Consider the following 23,685-nt stretch of genomic DNA (forward strand, 5'->3'; position numbering starts at 1 on the left):
ATTATAATAACTGTTTGGTTTAGCCTTTTCTTGACTTTTATTTCAAGAACGGTTGCTTTGTGGTTTCTAGATTATTTTTCTGTTATAAATTTCAGAAAACTGAATTATAATGCTTAGTATTTGAGATAGCCTGCAGACCATATCTTGTTTCGAAAAAGTATTTGTTATTTTTTATATTTGCAATTCACATTGATGGTTATGCCTGAAGCCTCGAGCATTTGATATTGTTCTCTTTCACATATGAACACACATCATGCAACTTCCTGTACTTTATGCACCATTTAGTTCCCTGTATTGATGTAATTTGTTTTACTTGAGATTAGCATTGATATTTATTGCTGAAGCCACATGTTTCTATTTTACATATGAACCTATATCATTGAGGTTCTTTAAAGTTTATGCATTATGTAGTAACCTGTGGTAATGAATATACTAACTTCTTACCTGTTGCTTACTGATTTCACACTTTTGGGAAAGGTGCTGGAGAGGGGTTTCTGAAGTTACCTGGCATTAAACTTCCTTATGCAAAATTTTCTAAATTTTATGGTAATCTTAGCTTACAACAGTATGAAGAAGTGTGTTTAAAGAGCTGCAACTGCACTGCCTATGCCAGCGCAAATGTCAATGTTGGTGGTCGTGGTTGCTATGCATGGTTCAGGGAGCTTAATTATGTTTGCAGAAAGAAATAAAATCGCTAAGGGCAGAAGAAAACTTATTGAGAAATGATATTTTCAGATTTAGTAATCTAATATAAACTTTTCTGGCATCCAAACTTTGAAGAATGACAGCAACATAGAGTTGACATTTTTCAGTCTGGACACTATCTTGATAGCAACTGATAATTTTTCTTCTGCAAACAAGCTTGGACAAGGTGGTTTTGGCCCATTTTACAAGGTAATGATTTGGCTTAATGATCACTTTAACCTGCAGTTTTGGTCTTAATTAATTGACACAGATACTTGAATCATAAAACATATATACTATAAGGCGCCACCGTTTAAAAACTATATAAATGGAACCGTCTAACGAAGGAATGTAGCAACTTTGAATGAGTTTTAGTGAATTTAGGGATGATTTAAATCCGTGGAACTGACTTTTGGAAGCTAAGAATTAATAAAACCAGGGGAATGCAATGTAAAATTCCCAGTCGTGTTTAGTATGCCCATTTATGGTCTAATGTACATGTTTTACGTCTACTGACGTAACGAATCCCTCACCATGTGCAGGTTTTCTTATAATATCCAAACATTATAGGATCATAATGTAGGCATATTTTAAACTTGATATCTAGCAAGAGAAGCTTGTTATTATGACTTATTCTCAAGTACAACACGCTTACAATATGATATGCAGAGTTTTCAACAAAACCAGCTTCCATATTATATGTCACTCAATAGTACTACATTTACCTATCTAAATTATACCAATTCAGAAGGACAAAATGTGAGTGTAGGTATTATGCCTCAATCTAGTTCTGTTGCTGCGCAAAACCTTCTTCATCACAGTGGACAAAATTTTGAGCTTGTATGGGCGTCTTCAATGATTGGTTCTTCTGGAGTTGGTCCAATCCGACAAAGTGAACCCGCAAATATTTTTCCTGTGAATAATGTTAGTTACAGTAATAATCAGATTGCTAATGGTCCAATGTTTGTGCAGAGTTCTGCTGTTTCTCAGGATTTTAACATGAATGATGGGGAACAGGGTAGCGATCAACAAATGCTAATGAGCACAGTAGTCGATCCCATTGGTGAGTTTACTAATATGAATATCATTACTATTTAAATCATTCTCGAAGTTCAGTGTACTTTACTTTGTCATATATTGTGTTATGGTGAAGGGGGAATATTAATCGGTCTCTTTCTACGCTTGGAGATGTTATATATTCTCTTGCAACCAAGAGTCCTCATATTCCTTTCAGGTAGGAAACAAGAAATGCAAGTATTTACTTATGGCTTAGATTCTATTTTGATTTTTGTAACTTATTATTTGTGTGCTGGAATTCCAAGCTTACTCACTTACTTCAAGACTCATTAGGTACTTTGTCCATTTTTGGTTATGAGTTGAGGAATAAGGAACTTTTTTCTGTATTCATATTAATAAACTGTTATATATATTGGCGGAGATTCGAAAACATTAATGCTGGTACAAATCAGTCCTAATGAGAATGACTTGAGTGAAACTCTTCGCGCTCTCAACTTTGCAAGTAGAGTAAGAGGGATAGAGTTGGGGCCTGGAAAGAAGCAATTCGATAACACTGATCTTATCGGATACAAACAGCTGGTAAAGAAATAGACTGAGAGTCAATTCAGTATTTCCTATATAATATAATTCATTTTTTAAATTTACTATATTTTTAAGTTGATTCCTCGCTCTATTTTATAATGAGCTGCTGTATCTTCTTCATAGGTTGAGAAGAACAAACAAGAAATGAAGATCTTCACAACTCCTGGACTTTATTTTTGCTGCAAAGTTCCATTTAGTTAATGTGGACTTTATTTTAGTTTTCAGGTACCCTTAGTCAACCAAGATAATAGAATACCAGGGAGAGGGACAAAGCCAAATGAAACACTGATAACTAAAAATCTTCACAACTCCTGGAAAATTTTGCTTACTTTCTAGTTTGGTTTTTGTTGTTAGTATTGCCGGTACCAAGTCAAATTCTTTGTATAGACAGTAGTAGAATAGATGGATGGATATGTGTAGTATTTGATGTTTGGACTAGATGAATCTATTGTACCGGATGTTTGAATATTGGTTGTTAGATTTATAGATAACTGGTATTGTGCAATAATTAGTTTTGGTAGTTCATTGGTATGGCAAATTTTTGGTATCTATATTTTTAAAATGTGCATTAATAAAACAGGTACAGACATCATTACAATGGAAAATGATGTATGTCAAAGCTTAATACATCAGATTTAGTTGAACATTGACATCAGTATTACCGATTAGAATCGATGTTAAATACTACAACAAAAATCTTAAAACAGAAAACCGATGTTATTAAGCTTTATAGACATCAGTTTGTCACTAATAGATATCGGTTTGAAATAAATAACTGATGTCAAAAGTTATGTGTACATCGGTTTATCTTGAAAATCGTTGTTACTGGTATTAGTAACATCAGTTTAATGGGTAAATGGAAATATTTTGCTTATCTCACATATGTTTAAATTGATAAAAATATCATATTATGATAATATATGAAAATTAGATATGCATTAAAAATTTAACATCTTTGAAAACTGATGTTATACGTCTTCTTTAACATCAGTTTAAAACCGATGTTAAATGAGGGGTCTTTAACATCACCCACCAAGACATCAGATTTTTTTGTTCATAGACATCGGTTTTTAGCCGATGTCTAATCTATTTTTTCTAGTAGTGTGGTGCTGCTGCTACCCATAGTTTTTGATCTCTTTGGGGCCATGGAAACTGAAAATAAGGGCTTGAGAGTTTGAGTTTATTGTGTAGGAGAGAGTTGAAAGTATATGAGATGTGTAATATAAGGTTGTATGTATATATAGGGTAGGCTTAGGGTTAGAAATTGATTTGGAGTGGGATTGTGGCTAATTTGTAGGAAGAAAATCGTGGGTAATGGGGATTGTGGTCTATGGTTTTTATTTTTGTTGTTTTTCTGTTTTTTATAGGCTGAAAACCGATTTTTTCAAAATTCAGGTCCGCAGGCGGTCGCCTAGCACCAGCAGGAGGGCGCCTGCTAGCACGTGGCCGCCTGGTCCTAGCAGGCGGGCGCCTGCTAGGTCTCCGGAATTTTTAATTTCTGCCATATTTTTCTGATTTTTTGGGTTTTTGGATAAAGTACTACATTTTAAGGGTTCCTATGGTCTCATATCTTGGGTTGCCTCCTAAGAAGCGCTTCTTTTACGTCATTAGCTTGACGTAGAGTAATGCGATCAAGTTGACAATAAAACAGCACTAACCACTTCCCGGTTTGCCATATCCCCATAATAGTGCTTCAATCTCTGACCATTTACTTTGAATGCTTGGCCCGGATCGTTCTCAAAAATCTTCACCGCTCCATGTGAAATCACAGTTTTCACGATAAATGGTCCAGACCACCTTGATTTCAACTTTCCAGGAAAAAGTCAGAGATGAGAGTTGAATAGAAGAACTTGTTGCCCCGGCACGAATGACTTAGGAGATAGCTTCTTATCATGCCACCTTTTTACTTTTTCCTTGTATATTTTATTGTTTTCGTACGCTTGAAGTCGAAATTCATCAAGTTTATTTAACTAAAGCATTCACTTCTTCCCAGCTACGTCTAGATCAAGGTTTAACTTCTTCAATGCCCAATAAGCCTTATGCTCAAGCTCTGCAGGTAAGTGACATCCCTTACCATAGACAAGTTGAAACAAGGACATCCCAAGTGGAGTCTTGTATGCTATTCTATAAGCCCAAACAGCTTCATCGAGCTTCAATGACCAATCTTTCCTTGACGGACAAATGACTTTCTCTAGAATGCATTTGATCTCTCTATTAGACATTTCAGCTTGACCATTAGTTTGCGGATGATAGGCAGTAGCAATGCGATGATTCACATTGTAGCGTTGCATCATAGAAGTGAACTTACAATTGCAGAAATGCGACCCTTCATCACTTATGATAACTCGTGGCGTTCCAAACCTTGTGAATATCTGTTTATGAAGAAAATTCAGCACTACCTTTGCATCATTAGTTGGTAGAGCCTTGACTTCTACCCATTTTGAGACATAATCGACTACCAGCAAGATGTACTGATTATTGCAGGACGAGATAAATGGTACCATGAAATCGATTCCTCAAACATCGAAGACCTCAACTTTAAGCATTACATTCAAAGGAATCTCGTCCTTTCTGGTAAGATTTCCAACTCTTTGGCAACGATCACACCTTAAAATGAACTGATGTGCATCCTTAAACAACGTAGGCCAGAAAAAACCTGCTTGAAGAATACGAGCTGCTGTCTTTTCACCACCATAATGTCCACCATAAACTGTGGAATGATAGTCTCGTAATATCCCCTCCATTTCACAGAATGAGATACATCTCCTGATGATCTGGTCAGCTCCTTGTCTAAACAAATATGGTTCATCCCACATGTACCACTTCACCTCATGCAGAAACTTCTTCTTTTGAGCCGCATTCATGTTAGAAGGCATTATATTGCTAACAAGATAGTTCACAATATCTGCGAACCATGGCTCTTCCTATTTAATTGTGAACAACTGCTCATCTGGAAAAGATTCGTTGATCAATGTCTTATCATGTGAAGTAGAATTGGGATTTTCCAATCTAGAGAGATGGTCAGCTACTTGATTTTCAGTACCTTTTCGATCCTTGATCTCTAACTCAAATTCATGTAGCAAGAGCACCCAACGAATAAGTCTAGGCTTTGAATCCTTCTTTGAGACCAGATAGCGGATGGCAGCGTGATCAGTAAACACTGCCACTTTTGTCCCAAGTAGATAAGATCAAAATTTTTCGAAACTAAAAACTATAGCCAAGAGCTCCTTCTCAGTAGTGGTGTAGTTTAATTGAGCTCCATTTAGCGTCTTACTAGCATAGTAGACCACATAAAAGATATTAGACTTCCGCTGCCCAAGAACTGCTCCCACTGCATAATCACTTGCATCACACATCATCTCAAAAAGTTCTCTCCAATCAGGTGCCGTAATAACTGGTGCAGTGATCAAACTCTTCTTGAGAGTCTCGAATGCTGCCAAGCATTCATCATCAAATTTGAAAGGCACATCTTTCTCGAGCAAGTTGCACAATGACTTAAATATCTTAGAGAAGTCCTTGATGAAACGCCGATAAAAACCCGCATGACCAAGAAAACTACGGATCCCTTTCATAGAAATAGGTGGCGGAAGATTTTCAATGACTCCCGCCTTGGCTTTATCCACCTCAAGACCCTTACTAGAAACCTTGTGCCCAAGAATGATGCCTTGTTGCACCATGAAGTGACATTTTTCCCAATTGAGTACTAGATTGGTTTCCACACACCTTTTGAGCACCAAACGGAGATTATTCAAGCTTTCATCATACGAATGTCCAAAGACGGAGAAGTCATCCATGAACACCTCGATATTATTTCCAATCATATCAGAGAATATAGCCATCATGCATCTCTGAAAAGTGGCAGGTGCACCACATAAGCCAAAAGAAAGTCTACGAAAAACAAACATGTCGAATGGACAAGTGAAAGTAGTCTTCTCTTGATCTTCTGGTGCAATACAAATCTGATTGTAGCCCGAATAGCCATCTAGAAGATAATAATACTCATGACCAATTAACCTATCGAGCATCTAATCAATAAATGGAAGAGGGAAGTGATCCTTCTTTGTGGCTTTATTCAACTTTCTTTAATCTATGCATACCCTCCAGCCTGTGACTGTTCGAGTGGGGATGAGCTCGTTCTTCTCATTTACTACAACGGTAATACCTCCTTTCTTAGGTACACATTGCACGGGGCTCACCCAAGAACTGTCAGAAATAGGATATATGATTCCTGCATCTAGCCACTTTAGAATTTCTTTCTTCACCACTTCATTCATAATAGGATTAATCCTTTATTGTTGCTCAACCATTGGCTTGCTACCTTCCTCAAGCAGAATTTTATGCATGCAGTACGAAGGGCTGATCCCTTTTATATCTGCTATAGTCCATCCAATGGCCGATTTGAATTCTCTCAAAATCCTCAAGAGCTTGTCCTTATCACTACCTGAAAGGTTAGATGCAATAATAACAGGTAAAGTAGATGCATCACCTAAAAAAGCATACCTCAAGTGTTCAGGCAATGGTTTAAGCTCCAAAGTAGGTGCTTCCTCAATAGATGGTTTGAGCTTTCCGTCAGCATTCTTGAGATCAGTATAACCAAGAGATTCAAATGGCATGTCTAGCTTTCGTTTCCAAGGAGAAGCATTTAGATATTGTAACTGCTCATTGCCTTCCTCATCATCACTGTCAAATTCCCCCAATAAGGCTTTTTCTAAGGCATCAGACCTTAGCACATGATCAAGTTCTGAAATAACTGCAGAATCGACCAAATCCATCTTGAAATACTCTTCATCTTCTGTAGAGAATTTCATTGTATTGAACACATTGAATGTCACATCCTGATCTTGCACCCTCATAGTAAGTTCACCTTTTTGCACATCTATCAAGGTACGGCCTGTAGCCAAGAAAGATCTTCCCAAGATTATGGGAATCTTCTTATCTTCCTCGAAATCCAGAATGACAAAATCTGCAGGAAAGATGAGCTTGTCCACCTTTACTAGCACGTCCTCCATGATGCCTCGTGGGTATGTAATAGAATGATCAGCCAATTATAGAGACATGTAGGTGGGCTTCGGATCAGACAAATTAAGCTTTTTGAAGATAGACAACGACATCAGATTGATGCTTGCTCCCAAATCGCAAAGGCACTTGTCGAATGACAACTTGCCAATGGTGCAAGGAATGGTGAAGCTACTTGGATCCTTAAGCTTTGGAGGTAATTTTTGTTGCAGCACGATACTGCACTCTTCCGTTAGAGCAACGGTATCAAGATCATCCAGTTTCACCTTCCTTGAAAGAATACCTTTCATGAATTTCGCATAACTAGGCATTTATTCCAGAGGCTCAGCGAAAGGTATGTTGATGTGAAGTTTCTTGAACACCTCCAGAAACTTACCAAATTGCTTGTCCAGCTTTTGTTTTTGTAATCTCTTAGGAAAAGGTGGTGGAGGATAGAGTTGTTTATCCCCTGTATTACCCTCAGGCAGAGTGTGTTCAACAGTAGTCTTTCTTGGTTCCCCCTCTTTCTCCTTTTGCTTTTCTTCTTCATCTACAACTTCAGCTTCTCCATCTTTGCTTTTTCAGCATCAGCAACTTTTCCAGACCTTATGGTGACAGCTTTGACTTGCTCTTTAGCTTCCTTCCTGCCTGGCACTTTAGTATCGCTGGGAAGTGTGCCAAGTTGACGATTGAGCAAGGCATTGGCTATTTGTCCAATTTGATTTTCCAAGACCTTGATAGAAATAGCCTGACTTTCGCACAACAGCTTTAACTCCTCGAAATCAGCACTAGAAGGTGGAGAAGCACCTCCTTATTGAGGATATGATTGCCTTTGAGCATATTACTGAGGTTGATGGAATCCAGGTGGATTAAACTGTTTACTTACAGCTTGCTGATATGGTTGTTGAACAACATTCTGATTATTGCTCCAGCTGAAATTGGGATGATTTATATTATTAGGATGATAAGTAGCGGGTACAGGCTGCTGCGATCGCTGATAATTGTTCACATAATGAACAGATTCATTAGCAAGAGAACACTGATCCGTAGCATGAGAGCCTGCACAAAGCTCACAGACAATAGCTATTTGATTGACTCCATAGTTGGCTAAAGAATCGACCTTCATAGACAGCGCTTGGAGCTGCGTTGCAATAGCTGTAGCCGCATCAACTTCCAGAATACCTGCTACCTTCCCAGGCATCATCCTCTGAGTTGAGTTTTGATACTCATTTGCAGCCATAGTTTCAATGAGATTATAGGCTTCAGTATAGCTTTTGGCCCACAAGGCGCCTCCAGAAGCTGCATTGAGCATGGGCCGAGATTGGGCCCCTAAACCATTATAGAAACTAGTGATCACTATCTAGTCAGGCATACCATGATGTGGACACTTTCTCAACATCTCCTTGTAGCGCTCCCAAGCTTCGCACATAGATTCTCCTTGTTGTTGCGCAAACTGAGTAAGAGCACTCCTCATAGTTGCAGTCTTGGCCATTGGATAGAACTTCACCAGAAACTTTTGCGCGAGATCTTCCCAAGATGGACCCAACTGGTAAAGAATGTAACCAGTCCTTATATTTGTCCCTCAGAGAGAATGGAAAAAGCCTCAGCTTGATAGCCTCATCAATAACATCATTATATTTGAAAGTACTACAGATCTCGACAGAATTCCTGATATGCATGTTGGGATCTTCAGTCGCAACACCTCCGAAAGAAACAGAATTCTGCACCATCTGAATAATGCCCGGCTTGATTTCGAAAGTATTGGCCTGAATAGCCGGATGAATGATGCTTGACTGAATGTCATCAATTTTAAGTCGAGAAAAGTCCATAATAGCTGGATCAGCTGGAACTATACGATCACCCATTATTACAGGTTCTTTCTTTTCACTCTCTTTATCTGAATCTTCAAAAACTATCTTCTCCAGAAAGTCAAGAGCTGAATCTGTTTCCTCAGCTGTATTTAGATTTCTCTTGCGGGTGCGAGAACGTGTTTGCATAAATGCTCGTTAGAGTACCTAAAACACAACCGGAAGCAGTAAGTAACAAGTCTTAATCAATGAATCCTAATGACCACTGATGGCAAGTTCATAAACTAAACAAATTAACACCGAGTCCCCGGCAGCGGTGCCAAAAACTTGTTAGGCACAAAGCATGCGCTAAATAAATCACGCAAGTATAAGCGTTCTCAAGTAATATAGAATGATTTCTAGTTCGTTCCCACAGAGACTGATTAATTATATTTAATTAACACTTACTCACCAATGTATGATCACTCTTCAATGTCAAGACAATAACAATTAAGATTGATTAACTAATATTAACTACGAGAATTAAACACTTAAATTATCAATATTAAACACACATGAGATCATAACTTCATTACTACTTCATTCAATAGTTATTGTTATTACCCTTAGCATGTAATGGTGATGATATTAATCGAACAACACGAAACTGATAAACGCCAACTTTCGTTGTACGAATACCATTCTACCAAGCATCCACCATTAAGATAGAAGTTGAATAGGCATCAATTATGTTGAGACCCTATATGTCTACATAATTTGACAACATAATGATTTAAGCGCAAGTTATTCATTATGATTACACAGGGCAAGTAAAACGGTTAGAGTTACCCACTAATCATGCATACAATACATGAACCTATGCTAGCATGGCAAGTTCTAAATCTTAAGATTCACTTTCACTTCACAAGAGATTAACAAGCTATCTTACATGTTCGCGACACACATAAGACGAATAAGCACAACATATGCTAGATATCATACAATCACCACATACCAAGGTATTAAACAATTAACTAAAGAAATCCATATTAAATCCGCTATGACCCCATGATCACGATTAGCCCATGATAGAACTCATCGTCACCATGGGTTCATATGAAAACATGATAATAACACAACGATATAAACTAATAAAAATACTTAATAAAAACAGAGTACGTCACAAGAGTATTAAGGTTCAAAGAGTAAAGAAAACTAGCATCCACTGTTATAACGAATTAAAAGAATTACAAGAAAAACGTATGCTTCCTCTTCTTCATTTTTGCGTGCTAAAACGGTCTTCTTGATCTTCTCTCCTTGTTGCTTGTTGTTGAAAACGTCTCCCCAATAGGTTTATATAAAAGTCCACAAGAACCAGCGCCAATAGAAGCCCATTAGAACTTGAATTCTAAAATCCAGAATTAAATTTCCCGCACCCAGGCGGCCGCCTCCTCCTTCCAGGCGGGCGCCTGCAAGCCTTCTGGAAAAATCCAATTTTTGCTTCTGATTTTGCTGAATTCTTCGCACAACTCCCCGCAACTGATTCCAAGCACTTCCCTTAGCTTATTTTGATGAAATTCTCCTATCTAAACCAGTTATACCTGAAATGCAAAAACACTCGAAAACACATTAAATACACAAAATACTCGAGTTCAAGACATCAATTTAAGCCGTTATAAGACGTTCTAAGTGGTATAAAATGCCACTTATCAATTCGCTATCATTAGATACATACTTTACTAAATATGAAATTATGAGTACACAAAGTGCAAAAGTGCGTAATTACATGTACACAATATGCATTTAACTATATATTGTAGGTGATAAAACCACGATCCAAACATGTTACATGAACCTTAGAGCAAGTACAATACAAGATGCAAAATAGCTATACATTGTTATAATTTGGCACCAAAAAGTGTCTTTTCATGCCAAAATAAAAATTCAACTCCAATTCTAGATGCATTTTGAAACCAAATATTTCCTAATTTACCTAAATTTTGTCACCTTCCCAAATTTACCTAAATTTTGTCACCTTCCCAAATTTCATTTAAAGCACAACAACATTCATCTTATTTGTAGTAATTTGATGACGTGGCTAGATATATAAATGCATCTTTGGTTTCAAATTTATAAACAATGATACATATATGCATATTTGCATTCAAGTATAGAACTTTTTTGGAGTTGGAAATTTTTGATATTTAATTTCAAATTATAAAAATGATATCATTTATAACATTGTATTGGACTTACTCTTACTGAGCCTGGAAGCGATGCCCAACATGCGGAACTACTCGACTCCATCATTCGACGCTTGCCAAGAAATGTTGCGGATTGAGGTTCCAAAACTCGGAAAGCAAGCTGCTTTGAAAGCCATCAAATTAGAGTGGGGACATTGCAAATAAAAAATCATCCACCAAATTTTTTGCACCGGCTCGGGCTACGAAATGCCTAGCGCTAACTACCAGCTCACCAAGCTTGTAGGCCTCAACTCCTCCGTTAAACGTCACATCACCAGTAGTTCACGGAGCATTCGCTTTTCCAAATCGTATCTGCAGCACAATATATATTGCCAGATTGCGCAGAAGCAATCTGCAGGAGATTGGGGGAGTCGGGTAGTGTTTTTTCGAGCCCATAGCAAGGTATATCCGATTGGAATTCTCTGGTTTGGATAACCCAGCCTGGTGACCTTGCCATCTTAAATGAGATTGAATCTGAGATAGGCATCAAATAAGAGAAAATGTGGGCCTTTCGGAAGGTGCTAATTAGTGAATATGATTGGCTAGTGCATGCATCTTTTTTTTTTTTTTATGTTTTAGATGAAATGAGGAAGAAATCTATGAAAGATGGCACGTCAACTACTGGTGATGGGCTGGACCGGGGTGTAGCTTTTGGTTTCAGTCCGGGTATCACTGTTGAAACTGTCGTGCTGCATAGTATGCCGATTACTATTATTCCTTAAAGATGTGAGTTGGGGATTTGACATCAAGTCATTTACATCATATCTGTTATGTGTGTAATCCTGTGTTTCTCTCGTAAGCCTTAAGAGTTTTAGTCTGACCGGTTACTTAACAATGTGAACTTTGAATTTGATATCGTGTGGGGTTCATAAATCACGAGAAATGATCAATAAGATATCTCATATATTTAATATTTGTTGATATAGGCTGAAATATTGAGAAAGAGGACTTGTACTTATATGACAAGCGAACATAGAGATTTATATTAATAGTTAACCACATTTGATTCTATATAAAGAAAGCACGAGAACATAGTTCATCACCATACGTAGAACAAGAAGTTTTTTTTAAAACAGTTCTTGTTTTATATCTGAATAGGGAAATGGCCACTAAATCAGTAGCGGAGATAATGGAAAAGCAGAGAGCTAAAGGCCCGGCCACAATTCTTGCCATAGGGACTGCTACTCCTCCCAATTGTTACCTCCAGTCTGACTATCCCGACTTCTACTTTCGCGTCACAAACAGCGAACACAACACTCAACTCAAACAAAAGTTTAAGCGGATTTGTATGTCTCTAATTTTTGGCTAAACATTTACATTTGCATGCGAACTTGTTGCTTTTCGATGTTTTTATACACAGATAAAACTTATAGTTCCTATCAATTATAAGGTAATTGCACGTATTTATCTGCAGGTGATAAAACCATGATAAAAACACGTTACCTGCATATTACAGAGGATATCCTCGACCAAAATCCTAACATGCGCAACTACTCTGCCCCCTCATTCGATGCTCGCCAAGAAATGTTGCGTATGGAGGTTCCAAAACTCGGAAGAGAAGCAGCTTTGAAAGCAATCAAAGAGTGGGGACATCCCAAATCAGAAATCACCCACCTCATTTTTTGCACCACTTCGGGTTACGACATGCCTAGTGCCGACTACCAGCTCACCAAGCTTGTAGGCCTCAATCCTTGTGTCAAGCGTCACATGATTTACCTACAAGGTTGTTTTGCAGGGGGCACTGTCCTTCGCCTAGCCAAGGACCTTGCAGAGAATAATAAGGGTGCCCGTGTTCTTGTCGTTTGTGCTGAGATCACAACTATAACATTCCGAGGGCCTCATCTGGAGTCCTTACTCCCTCAAGCACTGTTTGGTGATGGGGCCTCCTCGGTGATTGTTGGATCAGATCCGGATCCTTTAACGGAACGTCCACTCTTCCAAATCATATCCTCAGCCCAACACATAGTGCCTGATTCAGAGGACACAATCCGCGGAAAACTTGGAGAGTCTGGCTTAATGTTTTTCCTTAAAAAGAACATAACTACATTGATTGCCAGTGACATAGAGAAGTTACTAAAGGAAGCTTTTGATGACATTGGTATATCCGATTGGAATTCGCTGTTTTGGATAACCCACCCTGGTGGCCCGGCTATCCTAAACGAGATACAACATGTGTTGGGTCTAAAAGAAGAGAAAATGTGGGCATCTCGGAAGGTTTTAAGTCAATATGGTAACATGGCGAGTGCATGTGTTTTGTTTGTTTTGGATGAAATGAGGAAGAAATCAATGAAAGATGGCATGGCAACTACTGGTGATGGATTGGACTGGGGTGTGGCTTTCGGTTTTGGGCCGGGTCTCACCGTCGAAACAGTTGTTCTGCATAGTATGCCTGTTACCATTTTTCCTTGATACATCAGGGAACTAGACGTGACATGCATAACAATATGAGTTGAATATGTACTGCTGGTGTATTTTTCTATAATACTATTTTAGTTTTTCATTGTGTGTTGTAAAGTTAATTACTGGTTTTGCCTGCAAGTTTCGCAGTAGCTCTGTTGATGTATTACCTAAACAATGTTACAATAAAGTCGATAGTATCACAGTAGCTCTGTAGATATAATTAAAGCCGATAGTATCCCAGTAGCTCTGTTGATGTATTACCCAAACATTTTACAATGAATCGAGTTCGATCGTTGGAAGAGAGCTCCTGCTCGCGAGCTTGACCATCTGCTAAACAAACAAACAAATTCATCATCGAAAAAGATAATTTATATTATTCAATTAATTGGCTGATGAAACTTGATTGATAGGTCCAATTTAAGTGTTTAAACTTATGAAACTTCGTACATACATAAAGAGTGAAAGGTTCAGGTATTCTGATTTCGAGTTTGTTGAATAAACAAAAAATGTCCTGTCTATTCAAACTGGATCACTTTCTTGCCGGCTGGCATATGCGTGAATGCGCATCTTTCAGACACAATGGAGCGGTTTATTGTACATGTAAGACATTAGACATCCAAGTGAGTTGCAGACTGGGAATATACCAGCCGACGCCGTCTCAGGAAGTAGGACAATAATCTGACATTTTTATGTTGTTACCTGTTTTCTTTTTTGATGGATGGTTAGCAACGAGAGGCTGATCTTCCAACACTCTAGCATAAACAGTTTAAACAAATTGAATGATTCGAGTAGTATCTGTCGTCTGCTGTCACTGTCTGCATAAGAAGTTTATCATTTTAGCCATGAATTATGGTTTTACGGCTCTCTTTATAAGATGATTATACTCTGATTACAACAATTAGTAATATTCAGGTTGCTGATTAGTGCAATTCCTGATGGATCGGAATCTATTAGATTAGAGCGATAAACAAAATTCATGATTTATGTTGGGACTTCAAGCAATTACCCAACCTCAATTCAGGGTATATTGCATTTCGCATACTCTTGTTTCTCTTTCAATTGTCACTTAGGTACTAATACTTTTACTAGCACCGAAGGTCTGGCACTCTAAAAAACACTCATTTGCCCTATTTCAGCGTTACCGTAAAATAAAGCATGGTAATAGAGTAATTTTCACACTGTTTTATTACATTTTGACCCTTGAATTATAACACATTTTTCATCTAAATCATTTAACGAAAAATTCATATAATTATGACCCTCCGCTATAAGAATTGTATTGTTTAACTCATTTTTTTTTTTGCCAAATTTAAAGCAGATTTCATTAATGACTTAAAAGAGATTCAATCGGGACAAACCCCCAACTGATCATGCAACCAGGTTGAAAAACAAATAGAGCTAAATAATTAGCCATTTTGTTTCCGGATTGCTTAACAAACTGAATACAAATATTCTGAAAATTAAAAATGAAGGTAATGATTTTCCGGACAATCCAGCACGCATCTTCCCCGAATACAGTAGTTTCACAATTGACCCTCACATTAATTCGATTGATATTGCAATGTTCAGAGGACTCAGTTGCAACAACGGAGTTTAGATGCCTCATATTATGAACAAATATTTTTTGTGAGAGGTGAGCACGTGTGATTTTCACCACCGTTCCAAACGCACCCCAGCTATCTACCTGCCGGACACCAGCTATAGACCTGCCGAAAGTGTTGTTGATGCGAGATATCCAGATCTCCCAATACACCATCCAATTCATTTTCAACACAACCACCACATCGTACAAAGCGAGACACATCGCATAAAGCGAGACAATCAAACACATAAATAATAACTTAAACAGAACAATACGAAAAAACACAAAATTCAAAAATCTCGGAATAACACCAAATTGTAATATATTGTTAGGCCAGAGATTTTGAATCCAAAAACTGAATTTTATTATAAAATCCAAGCTTTTACCTTAGTATATCTGAAAACTAAAGTGAAAAACTGTAATGGATTTTTCGAGTTTTGTAAAACAAATCTCGATTTTATTAAAGAAAAAGTGAATAAAAGAAGAAGATGAAGATGAATACGGAGATAGAGATGGGCAGAAAGGGGGGGAAAAAGAAGGTAGGGCGGCTAGGGTTAGGTGAAGGTAGGGCGGCCGACTCTCATGCGAGAGAGAAATTGACAAGAAAAATTGAAAAATCATCTATTGTTTAACTCATTTATTTAAATAGTTTTACTTATTTCAAATTTTAAGAATTTTAAAATATTTCAAATATATTTGAATACAAAGTAATACATATTAATTTATAAAATTTGATTACGACGTGATCTCTCAAATTATAAGAGTAAATTTAAGAGATAATAAAATTGCGAAAAAAGTTCAAATAATTTTCAAAAAGTAAGTATCCATTGGTATTCATTGTAAATTCAATTCATATCAAATTTCTATTATTTTTAAATTTTTTCGAGAAAAATTGAATATATATATATATAAAACGTTCGTTTATATTAATGATATATAAAATCACATATAATTTTTTTAAACGAAAATTGTTCATTTATTATATGTTTTGATTTTTTCTCAAAAAATAAAAAATATATAAGACACCTTTTTTAGCTTTTTATTCAGCGCACGTTTTATCCAATTCCCGAGTCGTTATAAATCCGTTTCAAATGAGTCTTATCATTTCAGAAAGATCTTTATGTTATTTACAATTTTCATTTTTGACAATTTTTCAAAAAATGTAAAGGTCTATTTATAATAAAAAAGTTCAAATGTACAATTTTTATAATTGAGAAAATAATTTGTATGAAAAAATTATTCAGGAGTTCTAATGAAAGATGTGTTAAACTTTATGGGTCAAATTGCATTTAAATATTATCAATTTACTATATTACCCTTGACATATTTATCCGTAACGGCAAAAATAGATGGAAAACGAAAGCGGTGTAAAGTGCAGTGTTTAAATATATATGAGATGCAAAATGCAATTATTTACACTAATGGTATCGAAATGATAATTGAAAATATGATAGGGATGCGGAATGAAATTTAACCTAATTTAAAAGAGAACACAAACTTGAGAGACAGATAGAAGCAACTGAAAAGTTATGCAATTAAAATGCTAAAGCAACTGATAGGTAAACAATACAGGCAAGAGCCATTGAAATCAAAGAAACTTTCACAGGCATTTTCCCAGTATCACTCCTAAAGATTATAGCATCATATATAGGCCAACTATTTAACACAACAAAACCAGCTATAAACATCTGCACGAACATATCTTCACAGGCATTTACGTTCCTCCATATTTGTGCAGCGCCACTTGAAAACGCAACTATATTCAACATTGCTGTCACGGTCACAGGAAAGAATAATGGTGATGAAACTCCAAACTCAAACATCCCACGTTCATAACGCTGATTTTGTTTAACATCGACCACCTTACTAGTCACACTATAGCCCGGAACCGATAAGCCAAAGCAGCCAAGTGTATATTCCACCACTGCAAATGGGAAACTTGAGATTCCTCTAATCATCCACATTCTCTGATTGTTCCACCATTTTGCATATGTTCCTCCATTAAGTATGTACTCCATAAAATCTTGCACATATGATCCAACAAACAGAAATGCATATACCACAAACCAAGGATCAGATACTTTTGGAAAAATTGAAAACGAGTTTATGAGGAATATTTGGGGAAGTATAGCATACATGGTGATTGGAATGGACCAAATGGGCCAGAAAGAATAGTGTGTGTAACCCAGGGCCTGAAGAAGATTCATAGATCGGACTCCAAAGGTTATGGGGCTAGTCTTGCAAAAGGCCATGTCTAAAAGTCCGATGGAGTATCTTTTAAGCATGGTCAGAAAATCGTGCAGATTTATCGGTGCATTCCCAAGAAATGCAGGCCTGTTTGGGTTACAGTAGATTGATCTCCATCCTTTACAGTGAAGCAGGAAACTAGTGTAATAGTCCTCCACTAAAGATCCATAGATAAAGCCCATCTGTATTGTTTTATAAGTAATATTTCATTAGTATAGTGCTAAAACAGGAGTTCATTACAACAGTTAGCAGTTGGAAATTTCTTTAACAAGCGGTGCCACAAGCAAGAATATTTGCAGAAGAAAATTTATCATGAAAAATAAAAACGTCCTAGATAGCGTTGGGTGAACGCTTAATTAGCACATATTCAAATGATTCAAACAGTATTAATGATCATTGTTGTATTAGTCTTTTGAGCAAGAAAGTACCTGTGATCCCCACTGCGTTGAGGCTTCGTAACTACTGCGCGAAACATCAAGTGCAAGAGCTAAAGCATCTTCTAACTGACTTGAGCTACAGGGAACATGGTCTGGTCTTAGTTGTAGGCACTCAGGTTGAACGATCGAAGACGGGCTACCAAAAAATGCACGTCTTCTGAAGAAACAACCAGTGCCCATATAATTTGGACCCAATATTCCGTCTAAACCAACAGCATCAATCTCGGTCCAATTTTTGAACTCAGCACTATATACATCATTCTTGTTGATCCCGTTAAAACGTTGAGGAAACTGAACAAATGCAAGGTTTGGATCCACACAAGGATCTAACATGTAACAGAGTACACGCAGTGGCGTTTGTGGATCGTTGGAATACACATCACAGTCTATTGTTAAGACTAGTGGTGCATTCGTCATAATTGCTGATACTCGAATCTTTAGTACAAAAAGAAAAAAAAAATTAACAGTAACAATACAGTGTCATAAGGGGTTAGCTGTTAGCATAGGAAACTATGATAATAAAAATTATTTTGACAGCAAGTAAAAATCGAATAGTGAGACATTACAAGTTATAACAACTAACAAGAGACTCCGGAATCCTCACCAGTACGTTAAGAGCTCCCCCTTTAAAATGATGTGGCGTAGCCTTTCTTTTCTCTCGGGAAACGTATATAAGGTTTGGCATCTGATTGTCCATGTCATCTTTGTTTACTCCACACTCCAAAAGAACCTATACATTCGATATTTGTCAAGTGTTAATTTGAAAGCTTGGTTACTTGTAATGAAACCCTGTGTTGATTTTAAGCTTGCTACAGGCACGGGGAATGAGTAGATTAACAATGATATATACCTTAAACGCATAAAATCTCGAAATATAAGAAATCGTCCTCATTGAACAAATAATTTAAACGTAACTGCCCCCAGATACTTGATAAAACAGGCAAGGTAAGTTAGTGTTGAAAGATAAAAAACCAAGTGTATGGATTTCAGAAGCAGCACTCAATTTCTAAAGGATTGGTATTGCTATATGTCTGGTTATGTTGTTCAATCATACGATTGAAGGGGAGTGTTGAAGAATATAAGATCTCGTCATGACCTTCATCTGACATCTTAAGGTTTTAGATTAACGAATATCATACTTTTAGGGCTCCTCTTTGCCTGCAAGAATGAACAACCATAACAATTCCACTAAAGGGTAAAATCTCACCATCAAAAAACAAACAAAAGAAGGCATATATTGGGGGGTTAGGACCTCTCAGTTCTCTCCTAAACTTGAGCTCTAGTTCCATTTTAGACAAAAATCTTAACCAAAACTTTAAGGTGCTAGTAGATTGATCTTATACTTCAACATGTACTTGCTATCCGCTAAGTCACGAATTTGAACACCGCAAGTCCTTTTAGCTCTTCTTGCTTAAACTAATCAATAAAATTTAAAAGTTGATAGTAGTAGTTGTCCCCTTGTAGTTTGTCTATATAAAATTAATCAAAGTTGTCATGTTTGGGATGAATTCCATGAGAATCTTGACATTAACAATGGCCATCTTACTAGCAGCCTACTCGAGATGCTGTGCTGATAAACGACGAAGGTGTTATTGTTGTTTACATGATATCAGCAATGCCTGATTTTAGAGTTGTATTGAATACATTTTATAATTATTTAATAAAATCTTGCAGTAAAATTTTGATAAACAAACGGTTAAATAACCTGGATTACTGAAGGATGATCTTGGCTTGTAAATCCTTCAGTCCATTTGCTGAAAGCACTCTTACCAACTTCATTGTCATCAGTACTGCAATCAACGCTTCCTCTGATCACAACATTCTCAACTCTCGTTTTCATACTTTCATACAACGCCTACATCAAAATTCATTCAACAATTATTCACTTGTAGTATTACTAAAGAAGAATACAAGTATTCATAAAGCTCTCTTAGTCTATTGACTACACTTTGTGGCCAAGCAGAGAGTATGTACAGCTAATGACCTGTATATCGTGAATATTGTGAGGAGAATCAGAGGGCTGCAAGGACTTAAAATAAGCCTCTGGAGATCTCACAACAAGGTTATTAAGTCTACAAAAGGGTAACCAGTGTTTCGCAAACTTGGAAGCTTCCATGAGAGCAAACAATGTTAACTGTGACCCTCCATCATCTGATACATACACCGAAAGCTTCTCCTTTGGATAATCATATGCCATCACAGATAAGGCAGCATTCACGACATCCATTGGGGGCTCCCTGTATGGATCAGCCGTGCAAATGAACACATCAAGGCTTGGATATTTGCTCTCATCCTTCACAAGATTTTCAGGAAAAGCCTGACGGTTGATGGGAAACAAGCGAAAAATTTGATGAGTGAACCACATGAAAGCTAGCACTAAATCTGCTACCAACATTAACAAACCAACTTTCGTGTGCCTATCATTAGTGTATTTGTTGATGATGATGGCCTCAAAGAGAGTATGAAGGTGGTGATATAGAAGAGCAAAGATTGTGGAAGCGTATACAATTGCAAATATGCGATTGATCCACGTCCGTTTTACGGACTTTTTTGTATGAAGAAGAACACTAGTAGAGTCCTCCATTGATGAATCTAAGAAAGATGTCTTGTTGTATTGATAGAAAGTTGGGCTATTACTTGTTAGAGGTAAATCCAAGGGTGACTTAAAAAAAATTTAGAACATCCCTTTCATAAAACAAAACTCACACGTCAAAAGAGAAATATTAAAATAAAGAAAATATAGTATTACAAATGAAGGAAAAATAGTATGGCTTGGACCCAACACCTCTTGGTGTAGCCCTCTATCAGCTCTATCTTCCTCACACCCTTTACAGGATGCGGAACGGTGTAGGCGTGTAGCTGTATATTCCTCACACCCTTTACAGGATGTCTAGGGGTTTGAACCTTGTCAAAGACTAGGCGGGTGTCTGAGTGTGTAACTAGCAAAAAAGATAAAGAAATTGATAGAATGGCTTGGTATTTTGATAATACATATTGGATTGTTGTATGGGCTATGTCCCAATTAATTCATATCCAGTTTCTTTGTTTTATTTCGCATTCGGCCTATAATCAGGCTTGTTAGGATTGGTTGAGTTTCTGGGCTTGGGGTAGGGGGTCATGAAATCTTACCAACCTTAAATTCTTTGGTAATGATTTTAACGTTATAATGCTTTTGTATACTTCATATATTTTTCTTCAAGCCCATCAAGTTTTGGTGTTAAGAATAAACTCAAAAAGAGAACTAAAAGTGGTAGGTATACAAAGTTGGATTGTTGCAGTGGGGTTTAAGTATCTGATCAATCGTCCCTGACTGTGGTTGAATCGAACAAGAGAAATGGCGCAATCAGGCAACACGAAGATAAGGAAAGAAGCATGATTGAGGAGACTGGAAAGAGCCTTTTGTTTGGGACTCAATGCATATGAACCATTAGGATTCAAGAACATGGTATCATGGCGCTGCGTCCGTGGCTTTGCTTTTCCTGGAAAGAGATATGTGCCTTACTACAGCTCCGAGTCTCCAACAATGCAGGAGTGGTAATGCAGCCCAGTGACACTTTGTTATCATAATCTTGTCTATGATTTTCCTAATATAAGACAATATACAACTATTTTTATGGAGGCACACAATGATTGATGGCTTTTAATAAGCATGGTCAGAAACAGTGTAGCTGCTGGAAACTAGTGTAATACTTCTCCACCAAAGATAAAGCCCATCTGTATTCATCTCAAATCAACCTCATATTTCATTAGGGGTGCTAAAACAAGACTTCATTATAACAGTTGTCAGTTGTGGACATTTCTTGGAGGCAAAACAACTAAAATTCACTGGGAAAAAATAACATATTTTCGACTTTTGTAATAAATTCGATTTACACGATTCAAATGAATTTCCCAAAAGTGTGACGGATGTACTTCAAAATACACCCCCTTATTAGCTGGAATTACAGGAGAGAAGTCTGGCTACTTGGAAAATTCCATAATCCAAGTACCAAAAGCACAGCACACCTTGCTGAAACTTTTAAATCCTGCCCTTGTTGCTAAAGATTTATACTCTTTTTCTGTCCTCTCTTTTCCACCTGGAACATATGCCAACATTATTGCATCAAGATGAACCACACTCTTCGTTCCACTGTCGCTACCTCCCGGAACTTCAGGATAGATGAATTCTGCAACGATCACCTTCTTATTGTCTTCCAAAGCTTCGCAACATTTTTTCAAGATCCTCAGGCAATCTTCATCACTCCAACTATGAAATATCCACTGCAAAGTTTCAATTTGACAAGTTAAAACAGAGCTGCCAGAATACTTATTTAACATATACCACATAATTTACAACCTTCAAAAAAATGGCATCCCCTTTTGGCACACTTTCAAACATGTTTCCCCCTACATGTTCCACACCTAGTATGCATATATACAAGAGAATTAGTCATCCAAACGAAATGAAAATTTTCTTTGTACTTGAAACAAACTGAAAACAAAATTACTAGCACAATTATCTACCAAATGTTATATTTTTATACCGGGATGAGATGGAGCATCACCGACAACGTGAGGGAGGTCGAAGTTAATGCCTTTAATAGTAGGGTACTTGGAGATGATCATATTAAGGGTAGCACCAGTGCCCCCACCGACATCAACTATAGATTTGAGACCTTTGAAACCATTGTAAGTTTCAAGTATTTTTTTCATGGTTATAGTAGAGTGACCTCTCATTGACACGTTAAACACCTTGTTGAACATAGGATCTTGGCTAGCACAATCAAAAATACTCATTCCATAGGCCTTGTTAAATGCAGTTCCTCCATCACGAACTGCATCTGTTAGATAATACCTGCGTACGTAACATTGCAAGAACAATTAAAGTTAGATGTGTAAATAAATAAATTGAGCGCCAAGAGATAGCTCAAGTGGTAAGGACTTATATCTTGTCTTGTCATCCCTGGTTCGATTATACTCAATTGTAAGACATTTAAAGCCTAATTATTAAAAAAATAACGTGTAGACAAATTTAGCAGTTGTCGTTCTGTATTCAATTATTTACCAACTCTTCATCGGAACTTTGTCCTGGTGCACTAACAAAAGCGGTGCAATAGAGGCACCGTCTTCGTTATTCGACAAGAACTTGCACACTGGTGTCCAGCAGTAGAGCCACTCAACATGACCATTTGAAAGTTCACTAGGCTTACAATCAAGAACCTTGTAGGTAGCCAGGACCTTGAGGATGCGGTCAAGCATGACGGGTGCATCAGGGTTCGACATGGAAAGCTTAGAGGCTAGATCAGAAGGAGATAAATAGTTACCAGGGCCAGCTTTGGTGATGGTATTTAGTAAGTCAAGCTCAATAGCTGATTTGAGAATCATGGGAAGAACTGTAGAAGTTGCTAATTGTATGGCTAGCAAGCAAGCTTCTTCGTCTTGAGAGGGACTAGTCTTTGTTTCTGCCATTGAATCAGTTTTGCTTTAGCTTGGTGTGCTGAAAGAAAGGTGGATCACGAGAGCTTTATAAAGAGTGGAGGGTGTTAGTTTGAAGCATGACCAACATGTTTTTTTCAAACTTGTAATAAAATGCATAATGATAGGACAGATAAGTCTGTATAATGGAAAGTCTACTTTGAATTTTACTCCAAAACAATATACACTTAAACCACTTAAACCTCCTTAAAGTAAGGATTTTTTTAATGTGTGCGCTCATGGGCACAGTACTAACA

General features: G+C 37.2%; 3 protein-coding genes, 1 non-coding gene and 1 pseudogene across 5 annotated transcripts; 3 read left to right on the forward strand and 2 right to left on the reverse strand.

The window, feature by feature from the left end:
* The window catches only part of LOC141687389 (chalcone synthase 2-like), a 116,452-nt pseudogene extending 104,422 nt beyond the window's left edge, over positions 1-12,030 (forward strand).
* LOC141709271 (small nucleolar RNA R71) lies at positions 8,649-8,755 on the forward strand. Its single transcript, XR_012569857.1, has one exon. It is a non-coding gene; the product is annotated as a small nucleolar RNA R71 (small nucleolar RNA).
* A 347-nt stretch (positions 12,031-12,377) lies between the features above and the next one.
* LOC141707222 (chalcone synthase 2-like) lies at positions 12,378-13,899 on the forward strand. The gene is made up of 2 exons (XM_074510263.1): positions 12,378-12,594; positions 12,723-13,899. The coding sequence occupies exons 1-2, from the start codon at positions 12,411-12,413 to the stop codon at positions 13,715-13,717; spliced, it is 1,179 nt and encodes a 392-aa protein (XP_074366364.1). The 5' UTR covers positions 12,378-12,410; the 3' UTR covers positions 13,718-13,899.
* A 2,913-nt stretch (positions 13,900-16,812) lies between these two features.
* LOC141707221 (cellulose synthase-like protein G2) lies at positions 16,813-21,565 on the reverse strand. 2 transcript variants are annotated; one of them, XM_074510262.1, is made up of 6 exons: positions 19,959-21,565; positions 19,680-19,829; positions 18,579-18,704; positions 17,966-18,409; positions 17,427-17,719; positions 17,146-17,313 (listed from the first exon to the last, which is right to left on the reverse strand). In XM_074510262.1, exons 1-6 carry the CDS (start codon positions 20,556-20,558, stop codon positions 17,292-17,294), a joined length of 1,635 nt encoding a protein of 544 aa, XP_074366363.1. In that variant the 5' UTR covers positions 20,559-21,565; the 3' UTR covers positions 17,146-17,291. The 2 variants fall into 2 exon arrangements, with proteins under 2 accessions (XP_074366362.1, XP_074366363.1); XM_074510261.1 differs by having other exon boundaries at positions 16,813-17,719.
* A 128-nt stretch (positions 21,566-21,693) lies between these two features.
* Positions 21,694-23,521, reverse strand: LOC141707223 (bergaptol O-methyltransferase). Its single transcript, XM_074510265.1, has 4 exons — positions 23,019-23,521; positions 22,498-22,808; positions 22,311-22,375; positions 21,694-22,234 (listed from the first exon to the last, which is right to left on the reverse strand). Exons 1-4 carry the CDS (start codon positions 23,420-23,422, stop codon positions 21,935-21,937), a joined length of 1,080 nt encoding a protein of 359 aa, XP_074366366.1. The 5' UTR covers positions 23,423-23,521; the 3' UTR covers positions 21,694-21,934.
* Positions 23,522-23,685: the final 164 nt, after the last annotated feature.

The sequence above is a fragment of the Apium graveolens genome, chromosome 2 (genome assembly GCF_009905375.1).
Source record: "Apium graveolens cultivar Ventura chromosome 2, ASM990537v1, whole genome shotgun sequence".
NCBI lineage: Eukaryota > Viridiplantae > Streptophyta > Magnoliopsida > Apiales > Apiaceae > Apium > Apium graveolens.

What these genes read in the sequence shown, in the direction of transcription:
- LOC141707222 (XM_074510263.1), top strand. Translation starts at nt 12,411, where the DNA reads ATGGCCACTAAATCAGTAGCGGAGATAATGGAAAAGCAGAGAGCTAAA. An exon ending in ACAAAAGTTTAAGCGGATTT is followed by an intron (nt 12,595 to 12,722) that starts GTATGTCTCTAA and finishes ATTTATCTGCAG; the next exon opens with GTGATAAAACCATGATAAAA.
- LOC141707221 (XM_074510261.1), bottom strand. Translation starts at nt 20,558, where the DNA reads ATGGAGGACTCTACTAGTGTTCTTCTTCATACAAAAAAGTCCGTAAAA. An exon ending in ACAATATTCACGATATACAG is followed by an intron (nt 19,830 to 19,958) that starts GTCATTAGCTGT and finishes ATTTTGATGTAG; the next exon opens with GCGTTGTATGAAAGTATGAA. An exon ending in ATCATCCTTCAGTAATCCAG is followed by an intron (nt 18,705 to 19,679) that starts GTTATTTAACCG and finishes TCGAATGTATAG; the next exon opens with GTTCTTTTGGAGTGTGGAGT.
- LOC141707223 (XM_074510265.1), bottom strand. Translation starts at nt 23,422, where the DNA reads ATGGCAGAAACAAAGACTAGTCCCTCTCAAGACGAAGAAGCTTGCTTG. An exon ending in AAAGTTCCGATGAAGAGTTG is followed by an intron (nt 22,809 to 23,018) that starts GTAAATAATTGA and finishes TTACGTACGCAG; the next exon opens with GTATTATCTAACAGATGCAG. An exon ending in TGATGCTCCATCTCATCCCG is followed by an intron (nt 22,376 to 22,497) that starts GTATAAAAATAT and finishes TATGCATACTAG; the next exon opens with GTGTGGAACATGTAGGGGGA.